Source organism: Balaenoptera borealis (assembly GCF_965194805.1).
Source record: "Balaenoptera borealis genome assembly, chromosome: 8".
In the NCBI taxonomy this organism is placed as follows: domain Eukaryota; kingdom Metazoa; phylum Chordata; class Mammalia; order Artiodactyla; family Balaenopteridae; genus Balaenoptera; species Balaenoptera borealis.
The window spans coordinates 79,589,603-79,611,650 of record NC_138865.1 but is presented as its reverse complement, the minus strand read 5'-3'; the positions used below and the strand labels follow the sequence as shown (position 1 = coordinate 79,611,650).

Genomic DNA, 22,048 nt, shown 5'->3' with positions numbered 1-22,048 from the left:
CCCTGGTAAGCCTAGAGAGGACACACAACAAAATTCTGTGGCTTAAAATAAGGTTCATAGCTGTAAGTTTAAGTATTTAATTGCAGTACTTCTTAAACATTAATGTACACAGAAATGATCTGAGGATCCTGTAAAAACACAGACCCTTATGCTGTAGGAAGGTTCTATAGCCCTCGCTGTTCCTGAGCGTACATGTCAGAGCGGTTGGGGACTGCAGAAGGGTGTGTGTATCCATAGCTCTAGGGCCAACATAAGGGAACCCAGCTGGGGTGAACTGCAGAGGTCTGTTACTGGGCAGGTGTGTTTTGAGGGCAAGGAGGAAAGATGCAGCCTACCACAACCTCCTAGCCTGTTCTTATTCTCCATCAAGGTCGTACTGCTTTTGGCTCAGCAGTAACCCCCTCCACCTCTCAATCTAGCTGAGCGCATCCCCTGGCCAGGCTAGCAGAGCCAGCTCATTAAGTGACCGCCGGAGCTCTTTGTAACCTGCCAGCCAGCCAGCCAGGGAGGCGCTGGCCGAGGAGGGAGGCTCTCGCGGGGGGCCTCTCTCCCCCTCTTTCCACTTCCCCTGGCTGACAGCGGCGGTGCCTGCGGCAGAGCCTCCCTCTGCAGTAGCCCCTTGCACTTGGCTCGCACTTCTGGGCGCTGTCCATGGTTGCAGCATCTTTCGGCGCGCCACGTCAGGAGGCCGCAGCGGGGCCCTGCGATTGGCGGAGGAGCCGCTCGCCATCCGCCAACACCCCCGCCTCCGAGACCCGGCCCAGAGCTCCGGCCCCGCAGGCGCGTGCCAGCCAGCGTGCGGGGCGCGCCCTGGGGCTCCCGGGCGTCACACCCACTTTCCTTATTAGGGCAGAGTCAGGCGCCCCGAGCCGGCAGCCGGGCGCGGGGTGGGGCGGGAGCCCTGCGAGGCGACGGACGAGGGCGCAGCCACAACCTCAGCCGCCTCCGAGCGGTAGGAGGGAGCAGCCGGTCTCTGCGTCCGGGCCGGCCCCTTTCCGGGGACCCGGCACGTCTAGCCCCGGAGGAGATAGTCCTCCGCGCTCTTCGGGTACCTCTGGTCCAAACCACTCGGAACGACATGGAAGAATTTTTGCAACGCGCCAAGTCTAAACTGGTAAGTTGAGGGAGCAAGGCTGTGTGTGTTGGTGCGCGCGCGCGTGCGCGCGCGCGTTGCTGAAAAAGAAAGGGCATTGCAGCAGAGGAGGAAGAAACAACTTTGCCACTTAGTTGTCAGGGTGTGCGGACTGTCCCCTGGAAAGTATCTCGGGAACTCGGGGGTTTACAGCGGGCAGTCTGTCTCCATAATCCTCCCTCATAGCCAAAGCGCCGGGGTGGGGGTGGTCGTGACCCGGCTGAAGTTGCGTGCTGTGTGTCCAGCTTTGGTCCCTTTGGCTTGAGGTTGGAGAGAGGCAGATCCAGCCGAATCTACAATTTGCTCCTGGAGGCTAGAGGATAAATGGGTGTGGTCCTTGAGAAAAAGAGCCCAGACTTCTGCAGATGCGGTACGTGTAAGTGTAAAAGGAGAAGAAACCGTACTTTAGCTGGAGGGCGTGGCAAAACGTAAGTGAGGAGGTAATAACGCCGACTAGGAGTAACGTGTGAGAATGCGCAGTTTACCCGAGCATCCCTCACGCGGAGCTTGCTCCAGTGCGGGAGTTAGGGATATTCCAGTGCGAATCGAGTCTCTCTGGTCCCTGTTCAGATCTGCAACTTGGGGCAGAGGCAGAACGGGAGAACCCCAACTGTCGCTGGTGGTGTGAGGCTTGCCAGACCATTGTTCTCCTGGGAAGAGACCGGCATGTTGGCTGGCTCTAACTGTACATTTGTTCAAAGAGTGAAGGGTAATTTCACTCTGTATATCAACAGTTGCTATACATTCTGGAACAACAGATTCTAGCAGTTTCCTAACTCCGAACTGTTTTGGTTCTCCAGCATTGCAGTAATGAACGTAATGGAAATGTTTCTCTTTCCGTCCTTAAAACAAAGATTTTGCCCATTTGGAAGCAATATCTTTAATGAACAGGGAAAGCACCTTGTACAGGCCTGGCATAGGAGGAGATGCATAATTTATGTTGTCTTTAACCTTTAAACCTTCATAAAAGCCAAAATATAAAGTCTGCATTAAGATGACGTCTTAATCACAAGGCAGAATATTTGCAGGGTTATTACTGTCATTCATTTACCCTCGCACTGCAAAGGGAGTGAAGACAGATGTGTGATTCTTAAAAAGATTTAACTGTAAGTATCTTTAAAAAGACCATTAAAGTTGATTAATGCTAATATAAGTACTTTGTTTTCTACCTTAAGCCTCCCAGAGAGTTGATAGTCTGTGGGGATTTCAGAATTGAGGTTTGTGATCGTTTCTGTGTTTATTGCGGACCCTCTTACAGGTTTACTTGAGCACAGGAAGGAGAAAACTGATTGCAGAAATCACTTGCAGTTCTGATAGTATAAGTATGCTCTTTGTTCTTTACCTAACACTGAGTGAGAAATAATCAGAAAAGGTCAATTTTGGCAATTCATTTTTTTGTGGATGAAAATAAATAGCAATCTACGATCATGCAGTTGTAGACTGCACCTGTGCTCCACTCCCATAACATTTATCTTAATAATAAACATTTAGATTGTGGGGTTTGATGTGAGCAAGAGGTTTGTCTCATTTCTGAAGAGCAACTGCTGGGATGGAGAAATTCCCTATTTCAGAGTAATCAGTTGAAAGTAATGTGTAAGTTTATTTACCGAGTTCCTTCATTAGACGAGCAATTGCTCTACATTATTAAAAGAGTGACAGGAAAAAGAAGTGGTTGAAATGCTATTCCCAGCTTCCTGCTTTAGCCAGAAGAACAATTACTGCTAATTTTAATTTTTTTCTTAGAATAGGTTTCTTGTTAGAGATCACAGTTATCCTTTCATATTCAGCCATAGTAAAGGTGTTTTGGTCACTTTTAGTGTCACATTTCCCCTGACAAATTATATTTTCTAGGTAAATAAAAATTTTACTTAATATGCAACATTCAACTATAGTAGTAGGAAAACCTTTTACTTTAGAGGATATATACCCTTTGTTTAGGAGAAAAATATTAAGTCAGTAATTATGGCATTCGTTTGTGAGACGTTTATCCATAATAAAATGGTAGGATTTTTTAAGATTAGGTTAATCCTTTGGAAAACATTTTAGGGAGAAGAAAATTATCATGCTGGTTTTCACTTACGCTTTATTAGACCAGAATAAGATAGAATTTAGGTGTTATGTTTAAGCTGTTTTCCATCAGAAGTTGACATAGATTTATCTATATGGTACCTAAAAAAAGTCTAATGGGCAGGTTTTTGTCTACCTACTTGAATTCTTGCTTTGATATTCTGTAGATATGATACATGTCTTTTAATGGTTTGAAATAGCCAATGTCCCTTCCAGAGTCTTAATGGTACCAAACCAAACTTGGGTCCTCTTGCCTGCATGCAGTAAAGCCAATCTACTGACACTGGGTTGCGGTGGAGGAAAATGCAGCATTTATTGCAGGTGCCAAGCAAGAAGTCCAAGTAGTTAGTGCTCCGAAGGCCTGAACTCCCTAGTGGCTTTTAGGGAAAGGTTTTAAAAGACGGCGTGAGGGAGGGGGGTTGTGGGGTATGTGATCAACTCATGAACATTCTTCTGATTGGTTGGTGGTGAGGTAATTGGGAGTCAGCATCATCAACCTTCTGGTTCCAACTGGTCTGGGGTCTGTGTGCTTGTGGGCAGCATACAGTTAACTTCTTCCACCTGCGGGCAGTTTCATTATCTGTAAAGAGCTCAAAGGATATGGCTCAGAATATTATCTATAGCCCTTGAAGAGGAACTAAAAGTCCTTGACTTTGTTTAATGACTAAACTATGATTATTTTGTCTTGCTTGACTGTTTTCCTTTTTTTCTGCATTTTCTCACTTCTCTGATTAAATTTACTCTTTGGAGCTCAGGGAAGGCCTAGGAGGCTAAAGTTGTTTTACAGACAGGAGACAGGTGGAGGACAAGGTGGGGGAGGGGTCTGTTCCAGGAAGGCCTCCTAGGGTCCAGCTCCGTTACATTAACATAACCTTGTCATCACTGGAGTTAGCTAATTTCAATAGACCAAAGGAATTTTAAATTGTAAAATGAAACTGCTATTAGCCAATAATAGCATCTCCAATAATCACAACTTTGGAGAAATTGTTTGTATGCCCTTTCTTCCGACTAGGAGCATTTATTATTCATCTGTCATTGTGAGGAGAGAAACTCTGCTATTCTAGGCCAGGCCCTTGGGTTGAGCAGACATCTTTGAAGGAGAAGGGATGTTTTTCATTTTTAATCAGGTAGTTTGGAGCTTATTTCTATTGAAATTGAGAGAGTGGTCTCTTAATTCTCTTTTTCACCCCAGTTCTGCTGGTCCTTAAACTGATGCAGATTCACTTACTTAATCTCATCTGGCTTTTCCTTAAATCTTCCCTTCCGATACCCACCCTTCATTCCTGAGAGTATGTGGCATTTATCAGAAATGGCAAAAGTAAACCTCAAGTGTGGCCTTGGATCACCCCCTCCTGGAGCTCAAATGCTTCTCAAGGGGGCCTGCCTTCTGCGTGGTTAGAACAGGCTTGGGTGCCTGGAGCTTCTCTGTAAAACACCTTACCTGGAGGTGGAGGACAGCAAGGGAAATAGTCACTCCTCCCAAGCACAGTCTCCAGAAATGGTGCCTTCTTGACAAATAGGGAACTGATCCAATTATTGTTAAAACAACCAAGACAGTAGAATAAGCACCAGGAGAGTAAGACGCCCCCCGAGGCTGTAGAGATGGTAATCAAAGGATGATGCTTGTTACCTGGGTTCCCTTCCCCATTCGAGAACCCAGCTATGTTTCTGATCCGGACACTCACTGCTAGAACTAGAAATGAGTGGAAACACGTTTTCTTTCTCTCCTGCCAGTGCCCACCCAGCTTCCTTTTCCACCTGCCCATTTCTAGCTGGAATAGGGACAGAGATCAAATCCTATAGTTCCAGGTCCATCCTTAAATTTTAGCCATGCTTTCCATTTTTAGTTACGCCATTTCCACAGTGATGTCTTAGTCATTCTTAGTTATACTCTTTCTGTGGTAAGAGAAATCGAAGACGGGTAGGGAATGAGGGCTCCCAGCCCTAGACTGTGATTTGGGAAATGTCCTCCAGTTTCATAGTGGTCAGCTCAAAAAAGTATTCAGGCCAAGACAGCCTCATGATGTCAGTAAATGGTCCAAGTTCCCATGAACTTCGGAGAAAAAAAAAAATGTAAATAAGGAATCAGACCCCTGGAACTCTGGCTGGCAGGAAGCCAGGGTCCCCATACTGGGTAGATTGCCTGCCAAGCCTCTCCCATTGCCAGATCCCACCAGCTGATGCAATTCAAGCAGCTGCTCAGGGGTGGGGCATCACTGCAGCCCACGTGCCCTCAGAGGTTGGTCATGAGCCAGCATTGGGCATTTGTGTGGTGGGAGTGTCAGCTGCCAGCAGAAGGATACAGGGCACATCAATATCCCAGGAATGCTGTGGGGAGAGGGTCACCGTCACCGCTAGAGTCTGGGGAGTGCATCTGCCACTTGAGCAGTGACAGCTGCAGACGAAGGGCTCATTTCTGCAGTGGGAATTGGTCCATATGTGGACTTCCGTAGAAGAAAAATTCTGAGTGACCCTAAATGTCAACGTATACTCTGTGGTATGTAGCATAGGGAAAGGAAGCACATTCAAAACTCTAAATGAACAACCACATTAGAGTTGATAGAGGAGATGGGTTTTCAAAAAGAGAAAGAAAAACACTGCAGCATGTCTGCAGAGGAATCATTTGATTGGAAATTGAGAACTATATCCTTCCCGATTTCCTTTATAGGAACAAGGTCATGTGTATCAATAAAAAGCGTCTTTAAAATGAATGTTTCGTACCTTTTAAAGGGCCACGGTGGTAAGGACTAGTAATGATGGAGATGCTGGCCGAGGAGTTTCATTTGGAAAGCTGAGCTCGTTCTGATCACAGACCGCAGGATCAGCTCCCTCCCCATCATAACCGAGGGCTGGTGCACTTGAGACTGTGCCTCTTGCCAGAGTATTCCCAAGCAAGAAACTCAGGAATCCAAAGTACTTCTGTGAATGCAGTTCCACCGTCTTAGGGGCTGATGAGAAAAGGGCCCTTGATTGCTTTAGTCTTAGAGTCAGCTCCATTTCTCACTGCCTGAGCTTTCAGACCGAGAGCTGTGGTTTGTCCCAGCCCCCCCGCCTGCGGAGAAGAACCAGGCTTTTTCAGTGTAAATCTCAGAGGGGATTGATCTTCCTCAAAGATAAAGAATTGGTCACTGCTGTTCAGACAGAACCTTGGGTCTGGGAAGATGCGATCAGGTGAGCAAGGACGCCCTTTAATCAGAAATTTGAGGAATATTTTATGTTAACTACGTAAAAAGGTGACAGCTTTGGTATAACTTGTTTATTTCTATGTAGCATTTATTTGGGCAGATATTAACAATGTTTTAGGTTTGGTGTATCAGTCTGGGGAGCTCTTGTAAGCAATAGTGGTTTAGTGATGGACGTCTCACTCTACCTTTACATCTACTCCTCCCTGGGGTACTAGGTAAGCAGACAAGGGTGAGGGATGAATACCTGGGTCTGAATGAAGGATGCAAAAGAGGAAAGAACATCTGGGACCAGAGAGGTAAAGTGCACGGTGTTACCTTGGTCATTGATTCTTTTTGAACCCTGAGGTTTATTGGAGAGTCATGGAGTTTGGAGTCTTCTTTGAAAAGAAACTGGGGAGGGACAGGGCTGATATATTCAGGAGGCAGCATTCACATGGACTTTGATATGACTGGCACCCTCTGGGTTTGTGCAGTGTGCAACCTGCACAATCATACGTGGCTGCCTGCCATGGGTCCCAGAGTAGCCTACTCAAAATCTCTGGCAGCGTTCCAAATCCATTCCTATCTGAGCTCTGTGACTTTGGGCTTTGGTTTCCAGGGAAAGGTAATCTTTCTTCTTAAGAGCTCTTGGGAGGCTAATTGGGCACTAGATTGCCCTGCAAAATCAGATTCACAAAGGTTGGGTTAGAAAAACTAAGCTGATAATACAGCCTTGGGTTTTTACCTGAAAAATGAGATAACGATACCTACTTTGCAGGTTTGTCATAAAGCCAAAATAATGTTCCTACAGCCCTCAGCACAGAACCTGGAACAATGCTGCTTCTCTCCATTTGCCCCCATGCTTGTCCTTTCCTGCAGTTCCTTATCTCAGTGAACGGCATTATTATTCATCCAGTTTCTCCAACTGGGAACTTTCTTTTCCTCCATCCCTTCCCCAACCACCATATCCCAGACATCACTAAGTCATCCAGATGACTGCAATGGCCAGCTAACAAGTTGGTCTCCTGCAAACCACTCTCCCACTGGTACCAGGGAGATCACTGTGAAAGCATCTTTCACATCTGTCCCATCATTCCCTTAAATCCTTATTATCACTTTTCATTGCTCTTTGGAGAACCAACAACACTCTTAACCTGACTCTGGAATCTGACCCATTCTGCTGGATTCTCCTCCTACCTCCCTAAGCTTGAATAACTCCTACCTCTTCTGGTCAGGTTAAGGAGAAGGGAAGCCTTTTGCTGAATGACCCCTCCCACCCAGCCTCCCCAATTCATGAGTCTAAGTCAGGTTTTGGGGCGATGTTTTTAGGTCATTTACCTCAGCTTGTTATTATATCTCTATTGGGCATGTTTGTTTGATTAATGAGAGTAGGGACCAGGGTCTCTGTATGGGTTTGCTCACCCCTGTATCTCCAGAACCTGGTGCAGTGCCTGAAGCTCAGTAAGTAGTTTTTGTTTGTTTGCTTGTTTGTTTGTTTGTGAGGGTTTTTTTTGCCATTAATCATAACACATTATCTTTAATTAAGTACAAAGACTCTTCCAATCATGTCACCTAGCGGTCATTTCACTGACTGCCCTGTTTGGCTGCCAGTCTCTTGTCGCTCTCTTTAGCAATGGTAAGGCAGATATCTTTTTCTCAGAGAAAAGAAATCCATGGTTTGTTGCCTTTGCAATAACAAAAATGCTGGAGAGTGGGGAGGCATAGATGTTGCCGTTGGCATCTTTCACAGGAACCACATCAAGAGAACCTGGTTGTCTCTTTCTGCTGGCGATCACACCAATTCTTCCCAAGGTAGCGCCTCTGCTCACCATATACAGGTTCCCAGTGTCAAACTTGTTGAAATGAGTCATCTTGCCAGATTCCAATCAGTCCAAGTGGTGTCGTTCACTTTGAAGGCGATAGGATGGTGGATGGTGCGAGCATCACGGATCACTAGATGACGGATTCCTTTTGTGCCCACAAAGATCTTTCTTACTTTGTACAAGTTGTACTTGACTCCTCCGGTATAATGCGATGAACAACAAAGCAACCCTTGTATCACAGATCAGATAGAAATTCTCCCCAGTCCTGTCAATGCTGCTGACATCCGTGAAGCCAGCAGATGAGGTCTATCAATTGGGACCTTGCCAACAATCTTAAGGAACTGCTGCATGCAGATCTTCTTTACTTCATTTCCTGTCAGGGGATACTTAAGTCTGTTCCTTAGAAAAAGATGAGGGGGAGACACTCTTTGAGCTTGTGGGGATCACCTGATGGATGACGAGCAAACATACTGGTCTGTTTACTCAGCAGTCAATGCTTTGGAGCTGCTGCATGTTTCAAGGGCTTCTTGGGACCATGAGCCATGACTGTGCTAAGCACAAAAAGAACAAAGTGTTTTTAGAATGAATGAAGCCATAAGGCAAGAGGCTTGCACAAAGCATGAGACATCGTAGTGGCTTAGTAAAATGAGTAAGTAGATGAACAGGTGCAGACTCCTAGAGATCTGAATCTGAAGAGGGGCTGGCGACAGTATAAGGGAATTCTGGTTGGTTTACTAGAAGGAGGTGAGAAACAGTAAGGTCAAGGAGTGTCATACAGCCCTTTTGTATATGGTACACACTTCATACAAAATGTTACTGTAAAATAATGAGGTTAGTTTTTATGCATGATTGCTTGGAATCTGTAAATATTGGTGGAATTAAAGCATGAATGGATTGGGGAGAGGCAGGGGAGGGAATGGGGCGCTCTGCAAAACCACATTGGGCAGATCAGCAGACAGAGTGGAACTTTTAGAGCCTTAGATCCTCTGCTGTGTGGTCCAAAGGGGAAAAATTAGACTCCTCCAATCCCAGCCACTACACCAAGCTTGCCCAGCTTGTTCTGCTGCTTCTGGGCCAGTACTAATGTCATGAGAGAGATTGGCAGAGAAGATTTTCAGTCCTTGAGAGGAAAGTTGAAGGCCTTCCAGATTGGCCTCATCTGTCAAATGAGAACAATAATATATTAGGGCTGTTGCAGGTGTGTATGTACTAAGATAAGAATGTGTCCTCCACCCACAGTAATAAAAACATGAATAGGGCCACGGTGGATAAGAGAGCCAGGAAGCCCTATTTACATTTTATAGAAACAGGGATGATTTTTAGCTCCCTTTAGTTCGAATTTGTTGATTATCTGTCTTAGCTCTAAGAAATAGATTTTTCCACTTAATACCCAAAATAGTCTTGTGAGGTAGCTATTATTTCCCTTTGCAGTTGAGGAAACTGAGGTTCAGTGGGGCAAGAAGTCTGACCAAGGTTTCACAGCCACTAAAGAACAGAGCCAGACTTTGCTCCCAGATCACCTGACTCCCATTCCAGGACCCTCTGCCACATTCGTGTCTTCCCACCAGATATCCTGGAACATTTAATTCTCTTTAAATAAAATGTGAGCAACTCAGCAGGTTTATGGTAGGGCTGGGTAGTGAGTTCACTTTGACCCAAGAGAGGTTCATTTCTTTGTTTCTGACTGTTTTATGTTAAAAAAACCCTTGGATAACTGAGTAATCAATCACTATTACTGAGAACCTGCTGTGAGAAAAATATGGTGCTGGGCTGTCTATGATTTGGTTGAATAAATTGGGAGACTGTTTCACTGTCTACGTAGGTGAAAGAAAAATAAAACATTGATAAACTATTTGGAAGATAGGGTCTGTGACTAGTTTTAGAGTGACTGAAATATTGTGGGTATTTAGTGAATTTTTAATAATGAGAATGGCTCTTTTAAAAAAGTTAGAAGTTGTTCCTTATTTGCCAGCAAGGTTGTGAGTACAGCTTTTGGTTTTCCAGCTTCCTTCATTGTTTTTTCTTTGTTTTTGTTTTTAACAAATGACAGAGTTTTTAATGACCTACAGTAAGCTTTCTTCTGCTCTTGTTTAGATTTCTTATATTAAAAACTGATGCGTGAAAATATGTGCAAACATTATTTTGATTTAGAAACATATTTAGATTTAGTAGTATTATGTATAAAGAAGTAGTAATTAATACAGTGAAGTTCTCAAAATGCATTTTTTAGCTGAAACCTTTTCTCTGTAATTTTATCATTACCATTTTCTTTATGAATAATGTACAATTAAATGTGAGCTCCAGTTCAAATCCCAAATTCTGAATATAGTCTATAAAGTGTTCTTTTTAACTCACTATTAACAACAATTTCCATATGGTTACCAAACACATTCATATACATTATCTTTTTTTTATTGAAGTATAGTTGAGTTACAATGTTGCATTAGTTTCAGGTGTACAGCACAGTGATTCAGTTATATATAGCCTTCTTCAGATTCTCTTCTCTTATAGGTTATTACAAAATACTAAGTATAGTTTCCTGTGCTATACAGTAGGTCCTTATTGGTTATCTATTTTATATATAGTGGTGTGGATATATTAATCCCAAACTCCTAATTTATCTCTCCCCTCCTTTTCCCTTTGGTAACCATAAGTTTGTTTCCTATGTCCTTGGATCTATTTCTGTTTTGTAAGTAAGTTTATTTGTATCTTTCTCCTTCATTGTTGTCACTCTCTTGCTGGAGACAGAATAATTGTTTGATTGAGTGAGTGAGTGAGTGTAGGTTGGGGGAGCTCAGCCCGGGTGACACAGCTGGCCAGAAGAGCTGGGATTAGGACTCGAGTTCTCCACTGTACAGAGCTTCGCTTTTGCTCTCGAGTCTGCCAGCTGAGCAGTGCCTCAGAAAACTGCTGGTTATACTCGGAGACACATATAGGGGTGAAGAAACAGAGGGAGAAAGGAAAGAAGGAAGGTGGAGGTGGAATTGGAAGGGAAATAGGAGAAAAGTGAAGAATAACAGGATTCAGGGGGGAGGCAAGTTTGAAAAGTGGTGAGACATAGAAGGAAATCCTTCCAAAAGCTCAGAATGGAATGATTTGCAAGAGCAAGAGCTCATGTGTCTGGAGTTCACTTTATTTGGCCACATCAGCCAACCCAAGGTCTCCAGAAAACTGAAAATTACACAAAGGCAGCTTTCCTTCAGACACCTGCAATTGAGTATTAAAAACATATCTTTATAATTGGTTCTTTTCTCACAGGGAGATTCCCCCAGACTCTCTTTCTGAGCCCATTGGTATGATGATACCTGTAAGTCATTTGAAGAATGCTGGGAAAGTAGCAAAGACTCACAAGTGTTAGCACTCAATCACCATCCTCGTTACTTAATTTGCGCTTTGACAGAATACCCACGAGGTCGGTTTCTCAGAGCAGGGTGGTGGGAGAAGTGGTTGCCAGAGGCTGTAATTGCTTATAACTTACAATAGGGGAACTGCACAAACAAAACCAAAATCAAACAAACCTTTAAGAAATGGACCCAGGTTCTCAGCAAGTGTCATTCCATCTGATGTAGGGCAAATGGTCCTAAATACCTGCACAGCCTCTGGAGGCCATAACGTCAGTGACAGAAAGTTCACAGTAATGACCCTGAATAATCAAGGAAGAAATACTATTTAAGCTCGGTGTCTGTTTAAGAGAAGGTGGGGTACGTGAGGAATTTCAGAAAAAAAAAAATCCAACTCAGATAATTCACATAGAAAAAAATAGAACAGAAATCGTCACACGGAGGGTAAGCTTCAGTTGTCTGGAAAAGTCCCTTGCATAGGTGACCTCGTTCTTAAGCGAAGCCAGATATGCGAGATGTCATGGTTTATAGCAAGTGATCATGAGTCAGGACGGAGAGTGATGGTGCTAAAAATGTGAGCCTGATGTGGGAAGGCATGAATAGGCCCGTGGCACATGCAAGATGGGAGAAGGCCCGCTCTCCACTCCCACCCTGAGCTGAGAACTTAATCTGGTTCTGGACTCGGTAGAGAAGTTGTGGCAATGACCATGGCCTGTAAAATAACATCCCTAAGAACAGCCAGAGAGGGAGCGGCAACCTGCTGCTGGACTTCCAATTATTTGAAAGGTTTTAATGGAAGATTTCCCACTCGTAGGAACCATTTCTTTCTCTCAGTTGAAAAAAATAGGACTTTAATGGCTTTGTTTTACTGTATATTACGGGGATCTATAAGGGAAAAGAATCTGAAAAAAAAAAGATATATATATGTATGTATAACTGAATCACTGCTGAACACCTGAAGCTACACAACATTGTAAATCAACTATACTTCAATAAAAATTTTTTTAAAAAGTAAGTGGCTTATTTTTAAAGAGGCCCAACAATTCAATTATGTCCTTTTTTTTTTTTTTTGCTGTGAAAAATTATCTATTAATTAATTGAAGGGTGCAAGAGAGAGTTGTGCACGCTTGCCTCTTGTTCTCCAGAATGGAAGAGAAGTAAGGGCTGGGGCAGAAGCTCATCCTGACGTAGGAGCGTTTTGCCAACCTTTGCGCTCTTCATACACGTTTTCTCTAGCAAGTGGCCTGTGTTGCTGGCCAGACTAGCACCTGGCCCTGGGAGGACAGAAGTGTCCTGACAGGTGGATAGATTAGCTGCTCCCCTGCCACTGGTATGTCTGCGAGGACACGTGCCTGTCTGCTTCCCTGGGAAGGCAGTGTCCCTGAGTCCCTCTGCAGGGAGGCGGGGGGCAAGTCACTCTCTGGCCTCCATCCTCTGCTTTGTTAACACTTTCATCTTCCCCCTGCCCTTAGCAGCCTGCTTTGGTTTGTATGCAGCATCTCCTGGCTGAAACACCACGTAGAATTCTCTCACCCTTTGGCAGCTACCATATAAACAGACTCCCAAAGCCACTGACTTTTGGAGGCCTGGATTCTTTCAAAGAAGGGTGAGCAGCGTTTTTACCAATCCGTGTGGATTAATACAAACCTCAATTTCAATTCAGGGTTTGTTTTATATTTTGTGTGTTTATCAAGATCATTGGGAGAACGGGTTTTTTTTTCTTTTTAGATTGTAGGCAAATTGAAAACATGGTCTTAGGACATGTATATAGGTCCTAGAGAAAGATAAACAAGAGGGAGAATTTTATTCTGTAGCTGAATATTTCTTCTGTTCTTTATTTGTGAATTTGCTTTGTAAGACCCTAACATAAAGCCATGCACAAAGCAAAGCAACCTCATTGGTGTGGAACTGGTCATGAGCTTGCCACTTGGCTGATTTCCCCTGGACCGTGGCCTGAAGCGCCATCACTCTTGACTCCAGTCTCCAAAAAAATCCAGACATAAACTCACTGTGGTGGATGCAGATCAAAATACCATTCCAGAGCTGGCTTTTAAAACATTTTGAAAAATTCATTAGCTCTCCAAAGTGTTATGTCATTCTGAGCCCTCTAAGGGGGGAAAATGTATTTCTCACACCTATAGAATTATTTCATGCTAAAATAGCCTTCTGACCAAGTATGACATTGCTGTAAAAATCAATTCACACACATAGGGTTTCATAGGCTGGCATTTACATAGACTGTTCTGATGAATCTCATAAACACTGAGTCATGCTTCTTACTACTGGCCTCTTTCTCGGACTTTTGCTCTCAGCAAGATTTATATACAGCCACCCTGATTGCTGTGTTACACTGGACACACCCTGCCCTGTCACTTCTGGGAATGCTGTAGAAACAGGCATTGGGATTCCACATGTTTAAACACAGCGTTCTATAGCCATAGTCTTTTGTTAGTGATTTCTTGCTTTGAAACTGTTAGTTATTTTAATCACAGATCTTTACATTTGAAACTGTTATAGAAGGATAGATCTTTAACATTGAAATAGGTGACTTTAGACTATTTTAACCTCCTAGTATTATGTTTTAGGCTTCATTTATTTATAAAATAAGAAACATTAAAGCAAATTTGGGAACTAGAGGAAAACTGAAAATGAAATGTAAACAAAAGAAAAAAGCCTAAAAATTAACCACTTTCATTGAAGCATGACTGTTGGCAATATTATGGCAAAGTAGTTTTCTTAGTTTTTCCTGTGTGTAGGATTAGAATAGGATATTCATACATTTTGGTACCCTGATTTTTATTTTACTTAACATAATTTATTAAATATTTCCCTATGTTATTGCATAGCATTCTGAATCAACATCTTAAATAATAGCATGCATTTTTATAAAGAAGATGGACTGTGGTTAAACATTTTGATTGTCCCTCTTTTTTTGCTGTTGTTAGTTACACTATAACAAATATCTTTGTACCTAAAACATTTTGTCCTGTTTAGGATTAGGTCCTTAAAATAGCTTCTCAAATATGTAATTACTGGAGCAAAAGATACAGAGAGTCTCAAGTTTCTTGGTAAATCTTTCCAAATTGATTTCTGGATGAAATCCACCAAATTTCAAGATTCAGAGAGGCTCAGAAAGGTTAACTTGTCTCATAGAACGTTGTGACAGAGCCAAGCAAAAATTTCAGGTCTCTTGACACCTAGGTCTGTGCTCCTGACAAATTTGAGAGACTGTACAGTACTATGCTAATTTAAAAAATATGAATTTGATCAAATTATCTGAAGCTGCCTTGCTACTAAATTCAGACAATCATAATACAATCTATGCCACACCAGTTACAAATGTTATTTGGGACTAAGAAGCAGAATCTGCCACTTTCTCTTTTTCTTTTCACTTCCTCTCTCAATTATTTAAAAAAAATTGAGCCTTATGGAGCAGTCAAGCTCGTTGCTGTTATACTTGGGATGGTAACTCAAGCCAAGTAGTATTGCACTTCATAACTGCCTCCACCTATGTGATCTCATTTGATCAACCTTGGGGTAGGACACATGTTATTATATCTACATCACAGAGGAGAAGAAAAAGGCCAGAGAGGTGAAATCCAGCCTTGCCCAAGGACACACAGCTGGTAAGTGGCAGAGCTGGGCAGAGAGTCTGTGTCTTCTGAGTCCCATGCCTTTGCTTCCAATCTTATCCGTAGGAACAAAAATTGGTCTACCCTTTCAAAAGGTAGTTTGATGGTTTCAACTGGAGTTTGGTTGCTTGGCTTTATCTCCATACGAGAAAATGACTGAGTAAAAATATACAGCACTTGGCCAAGTGGAGACTATCCAACGATGAAACACATTCCTGCTGAAGCCGTGTTGCAGGAAACACGCAGGAAAGCAAGCCCACTGAGTTTGCAGTTTTGCGTGATGGCCTCTGACAAACAGTTTGCAAACGTGAGATCAACGGATGCATCACTGGTGGAAACATGTTGAGCTCCACAGGCTCTGGAGACCAAATGTCACCTGTCATGGGAAGGAGGCTCCTGAGAAGCAAGTCTCTGGAGGGCCTGTGGGCATCATCCTTCATACCTGTGATGGGACTACAGGTGCCTGGATGTCACTTATGTCAGCTTCGGCTGAGAGGTCTGTGTAATGGGGGGAAGGGAATTCAATTGCCCGTAACAGGAGCTCCTTCCCTCCTACGAAGGAGGTGTAATTCTGTCAAATTCTCTCTCTCTCTGTCTCCACCCGCCCTATCACTGTTTTTCCATTTGGATCGTATTCATTAACTGGCCCAAAACCTAAATGCACCCCATATTGATGCAATAGGGAGTTAATTTTAGTTTAGTGTAATTTAATGTAGTTTAAGCTGAATTCTTCTCTTTCCAAAGTCTCGCACTAAGAAACACATATATCTCCAGACCAACATTTCTTATGCCATGGCATGACAGAGGCCACGTGGTTGCTAAATTTAATACATACAAAGATGAAGATGCATCAGACACATTAGCCCCTGGATAGAGGTCCTGGTTTGCCTGTATCTTTCTTAAGAGTTTAATTAATTCACACTGGTGAAAAGAGTGAAACATCCACACAGAGTTGAAAGGAAATTTAGAGAGACAGAGCTCAAGGTTAGTCTGGGCTTGAAATTCTGTCATTAATGAAATTTTCAGGTTTATAGGACACCAGTTTTCCTAAAAACCTTATATGATTTTTTAAAAGAGGAATCTATTGTCTAACAGGATGGTTTGTATACAGTATGGTAATTCCTTTGCAGCTATTGTGTTGGGAAGCTTTAATATATGCTGAGAGAACTATACTTGGGGTGATATTTTCTTATAAGTGTTGGGACGCGAGTGGAAAATCACTGACTCTCAGAGACTTAGCTGTGTAGTTAGATCATGCACATCTGCTAACTAATTAGTATGCGGTGGGGCAGGAGATGCTGCGAGTAAACCCTTGTGTGCCACGGTTTCTAGCGTCCAGCTCGTTGCTGAATACACTTCTGCTGTTTCAAAGACAGAGGGCAGAGAACAAGGAGGGCCAGCTAGGAACGTTCAAGTTAAGCTAGTGTCTTGCCATGAACAGTATCCCTTGCTGGACCTTCTCTTTGCCCTCATTTCCTCAAAACGTCTTTCTCCTGCTTCTTACCCCTGCCACTCACTCCTCAGCAAAGCCTGCCCTTGGCCTTCAAGCAAGGGAATTGACGTCTATCAGTATTTACTCTACAGCTAACATACGTTATTTCATTTGGCCTTCACAGCAATCCTCTGAGAAAGGTATCATTATGCTCGGTGTACAGAGGGGGAAACTGAAGCTCAGGAGAGGTCAGGTGACTTGCTTCAGGGCACACAACTAATGAATGTTAGAGCTAAATTTCTAGTATGCTATACCTGAGTCATAGCTTATATTTCCATTTTGACATACATCTGGGGCATAATGCACTTACTTCAGGACGAGTGGTCATAACGGCAGCACTTACTAAACTCTCCTGTGCATGGGAATCATCCAGGGATCCTGTTACAATGCAGATTCTGATTCAGTGCAGTTTGGGGTGGGACCTGGGATTCTGCCCTTCTCACAAGCTCTCAGGTGATGGTGATGCTGATGCCGCCAGCGCTCCGGCCCCCCCCCCCGCCCCCCCCCCCCCCCCCCCCCGCCTCCAGGGCATTGATTCACGGGGAGGCAGGAGGCACCGTTCATGGCCCCCTGAAAGGGTGTGCTAGAATCTGGTGGGGCTGTCCCCAGCTGAAATGGAATGTTTCCCCAGAGGAGAGGCTGCCTCACTGCACTTTCCTTCTAGCAGGGGACTTGCTGCAGCAAACATAATGTTGTGGTCCAACTTTTTTTTTCTCTTAAAACTATTCACAGTTCCTCCCACCATTTTGTCTCTCTCTTTTCTTGTCTTTCTTTGATAACGTCTTTCAGGCAGTCCTTCGGCATCTGGATGCTCTCCTACTTTCTGTTTCCTTGTCCCCTGTCCCCTTCTCTATTGTTAGTGGTGCACATTTGTATGTGATGCTTTGTTATGGATGGTATTTATGCCCTTTTGTTGATGGCTTTTGCTTTGTCACTCTGCTTCTCTGATGTGGTCTTTGTTCACACTCTATTTCCTGCAGCCCACTTTTCCATTTCCAGTTCCTTTTCTCTTAACACAGAATTCTGTTTCTCTTAACACAGTGGGGAGCCCAGAATGGCTTTGAGAAACTCGTGTAGTTTGGGGATGATCAGCAGACATCTTCGAATTTTTAGGAATCATTTTAGATACTGCTTTGTATCAGCTTTCACCAGGTTATGTTCTTTTTGTTTTTTAAAATTAATTAATTATTTATTTTTGGCTCCAGTTGCGGCGAGCTGGGGCCGCTTTTCATCGCGGTGCGCGGGCCTCTCCCTGTTGCGGCCTCTCCTGTTGCGGAGCACAGGCTCCAGACGCACAGGCTCAGTAATTGTGGCTCACGGGCCCAGTTGCTCCGCGGCATGTGGGATCTTCCCGGACCGGGGCATGAACCCATGTCCCCTGCATTGGCAGGTTATGTTCTGATGGCAAAAGTCCTCAATGTCGGTGGCTTTCAACAGCTAAGGCATATTTCTCACTCAGGCTATAAGCTGCTGAGGGTCAGCTGTGACTCCAAGTGCCTTCTTCATTCTAAAGGAGCAACAATGTCCTGGGATAGGCTGCTCTTGGGGCAGAAGAAAAGTAAGGGAGCTGGTAGGGTTCAGCAGTGGCCAAGCCCATTGGTAGTGGAACAGGAAGTACACTCTTCTGATAGGTGGGCACTGCAGTTACATGACATTGCACAGGGACATATTATTATCCTTCTGTAAGAAGGAAAATTAATAAGTAGAAATAATACTGTAGTGTACTGTGTGCTCTGAAGCTAGAATTCATCCTGTCAGGTGGACACTGGCTAGAAGCACACTTCCATTCCAGTAATGGTCATATCAGTGGGTAGATATTCACCAAATAAATACTTCGGTTAAGAAACATGAGATCCTTTGGCAGTGTTTTTGTTGTTGTTGTTGTTTGTTTTTTGGCCACGCCACATGGCTTGAGGGATTTCAGTTCTCCGAACAAGGATCGAACCCACGCCCCCTGCAATGGAAGGGTGGAGTCCTAACCACTGGACCGCCAGGGAATTCCCTGGCAGTGTTTATTATTATTATTCAATGGAAACCTCCTCTCACTATTTAGTCATCTCTTATGCCTTCAGATGAGGCTTGGGTGGGGGTTATTCCATGGCCACGTTTGGGATGACTTTAGGCTGCATCTGTGTCCCAAGTTAAAGATTTGGGGAAGCTGGGTTGACAACTTTAGATCACACGGAAGCCTTTATGGAACAAGACTGCCTGGGAAAATCCTTTAAATTTTCTGTGCCTCAGCTTCTTCATATATAAATTGGGAATAATAATAGATCCCCCTTGTAGGGGGGCTTACAGATTGTCTTAGATAGTAGATGTAAAACTCTTAGAATTGCGTTTGATACATAAAAATATTTGAGTGTTTGCTTTGATGATGATGACGACGATGATGATTTCTACCAGTTGGATATTTGACCCCCTGAAAAACATATTAGAGTTTCCAAAACCACCAATTTTAGAACTGATAGACAATCAGACCTATGTTTCCAAGTTTAAGATTTACTTATAAATAAACAAAATCAAAATTAACACAGAAAGTAAGGGCTTAAATTCTTGACCTCTTGATAAAATTAGCAGTAATTTCTCTTAGAGAAATTTATCTCTAGGTTGAGCGTTCATGCCCTTCAGTCATTGTAGGGAGTGAAAATTCTTTAAAATTTGTGCATAAAGTCCTTGTTTCATTTGGCGACCATGTGCATTTGGGGCTTGTGTAAGTGGGGACAGCTGCGTGGTTTGCTGGGAAACTCCAGACAAGAGCAGGAGGAGAGACACAGGACTTCTACCTGGAAGTCAGTGGCTTGGACTGGTTTTGGGGGAAATGGGTGGAGATATACAGGTTAGTGCTGTGCGGGGCGCTTACTAGGGAACGTAATGCAGCTTCTGGCCTGGATGGCTGTTTTGGTCTCATATCCCATCAACTCAGCCCGAGCAGCCCCAAGGTGAAATGAAAGGACCAAGGGTCATGGAATCAGAATGTCAAGTTCAGCGACTTCTCCGCTGTGTGAACTTGGGTACATTTCTTAACCTCTTTGGGCCTTGGTTTACTCATAATGTAATATTATTTAATATTTATCCAGCCAGGATCATGTACAAGAGCATTATATATATTCTTTAAATATTTACTAAATAACTTCACTTTTACAATAACCCTATTTTGTAGGTACAGTTTTACCCATTTTGTACTTGGGGAAACTGAGGTAGACAGAGGTGAATAACTTGATTGAATTCACGCAGGTAGGAAGGGGTAGAGCCAGGTTTTGAGCCCAAGCAGTCTAGCTTCCAAGGCTGCATTCACACCCACATGCTTTGCTGCTTCTTGGTACAGGCAGCATTTTAACTGAGGTTGCCACTGTGAAGATTCAATCCATTCATGTCTTCCAAATCCTAGTCTACTGCCTGCCACGTAATAAAAGGTGCTCAATAAACATCGATGGTTATTTCCCTTCCCCTCCCCTCTTTCCCTTCCACTGTCCTGGGAGACCCCAGGGAACCAGGATTAGCAGTCCCTGGGAATAGGGTGGGAGATCTTCAGCCCTAATTTTCCCTGGGCAAGACCTCACATAAGTCTCAAATTTACCTTGTATTTTAAGGTCCTGCTTCTGTCCCATATCGCATGAAGCTTTCTCCCACTGTTGGAGCCTTTATGGCACCAAACTGGAAGACATGATGCCATCTTGTAAAACAAGCCCCAAATTAAAAAGAATGATGACACAGTTCCGCGTTCTTCCCAGTACATCATTACATCCCTTTATGGAAATCCTTTACTCCAGTGACACACGAATCATCTTTCATGTATTTTTTAATCTGCTTTGGTTGTCACCTATCTTTAAAAAGTTCTTAATTTTTTCGCCTTTATTCTACATGGTATCAGAACCTTCTCTTGCGGTAAATAATCACTTAGCCAAAAGGTGTGGCACATACAGAGCAGCTGCCATGAAGATTTTAAATACGTGATAAGCCTCTTCGATGATTGTTGCCTTAATTCTGTCACCTCCAACTGGTGACTTGGTTACAAATTGTTCCTGTGACTAGAGCATGTTCCAGAGAATTTTGTCCTGGAAAATGAAATGGCTACAGGGAATAACAAGACGTAGATTTTAGTGATTTCCTTCTACATGGGAGCAGGGTGGCCTTGGAAAATCCCTGATCCTATTTCTGACCTTCTGTTTCTTCAGTTGCAAATGAGGAGCTGGGGCTAGTTCAACAGTTCCAAACCAGGAGCTCTAGCACTTTGACATCTTCCAAGACAGAGGTTGATTTAAATATTATAGCATCCTGTGGAAAAATCCAAATGAACTTTTTGACCAACCCAATAATAATACTGTTACATGGTAAATTAAAACTCTCAAAACTCTCTTTCCACAAAGGAAAGAGAAAATTAAAGGGATCTTTAGTATTGAAAGATTGAGGAACAAGAATCGGTTCTTATTTAATTTTTTTCACAGCACCTTCCACATAATTGGGCAAATTATTCATATCTCCAAGCCTCAGTTTTCTCATCAGTAAAATGGGGACAACTTAGAGTCTGTCTCAGGGCGTTCAGAGAGTTGCTGTGAAGATTCAATGAGATCGTGCACATGAAATGCTTAGCCAATGACACTCAACAAATTGTGTCTGTTTTCCTAGTTCTTCAGTGTGGGTTCAAAATTACCCAAGGAAGATATTTTCAATTAAGCTAGCTCCAACTAGATTATGCCATAAATGTCCTTAACTCCAGGCTGGATCTGCGGTTGTGGTGAACCCAAGGGTGGATTCGTTAATTCCCACTTTCTTGGAAACTGTAACCCGTGTGTGCTTTGTGCAAACTCTTTAGCTGGTCATGCCACCCATCGATTGATAGCATCTGGGCCCAGCCAGAAGATGAGTGGGGGAGAGGAGAGGAGAAGGGCGAGGGAAACATATGAAGATCAAAGTCCCTGGAACAGAGAGCAGCGTTCCTGGTACATGCTGTTTATACTATACATACTCTCAATGATAATTGCTACCACTTAACCAGGACTTATGTGCCCGACACTGCGCTAAGTAGATTGCATACACCATCTCTTCTAACTTTCACACTGACTCTATGAGCTCTTTTATCTGTTGGCTAAAGCAAGTCACAAGGCCAGTCCAGATTTAAGGGGTGGAGAGATAGACTCGCCTCTCCTTTTGATGGAAGAAGCTGTATGTGCATGGATGAAGGGAGGGACCATTTTTGCAATCAGTTTGCAACAGCCTTTGTACTATAAATAGTACAGAAGATCATGTATTTCCCTGGAGTAACTTCTGTGCCCAAGAAAAGGGGAGTCAGGTGCCAAGTGCTTCCTAGCATCTTGAGTCCCTTTCATTATAGGTAGAGTCCAAGAGGCAATGAAACTGAAATGTGGTCCAATTGTTTGGTACACTCAAGAGCCATAC

General features: G+C 43.4%; 1 protein-coding gene and 1 pseudogene across 8 annotated transcripts in view; one reads left to right on the top strand and one right to left on the bottom strand.

The window, feature by feature from the left end:
- Positions 1–787: 787 nt before the first annotated feature.
- The window catches only part of PRUNE2 (prune homolog 2 with BCH domain), a 258,877-nt gene continuing 237,616 nt past the window's right edge, over positions 788–22,048 (top strand). For all 7 annotated transcript variants that reach the window (XM_082401314.1, XM_082401312.1, XM_082401309.1 and 4 more), the window contains exon 1: positions 788–1,114. In XM_082401314.1, coding sequence (XP_082257440.1) covers positions 1,079–1,114 — 36 coding nt within the window. In that variant the 5' untranslated portion in view covers positions 788–1,078. The remainder of the gene's footprint in view (positions 1,115–22,048) is intronic.
- Positions 1,148–13,538, bottom strand: LOC309633578 (small ribosomal subunit protein eS4 pseudogene; annotated as a pseudogene). The gene has a single exon. The product of its transcript is annotated as a small ribosomal subunit protein eS4 pseudogene (transcript).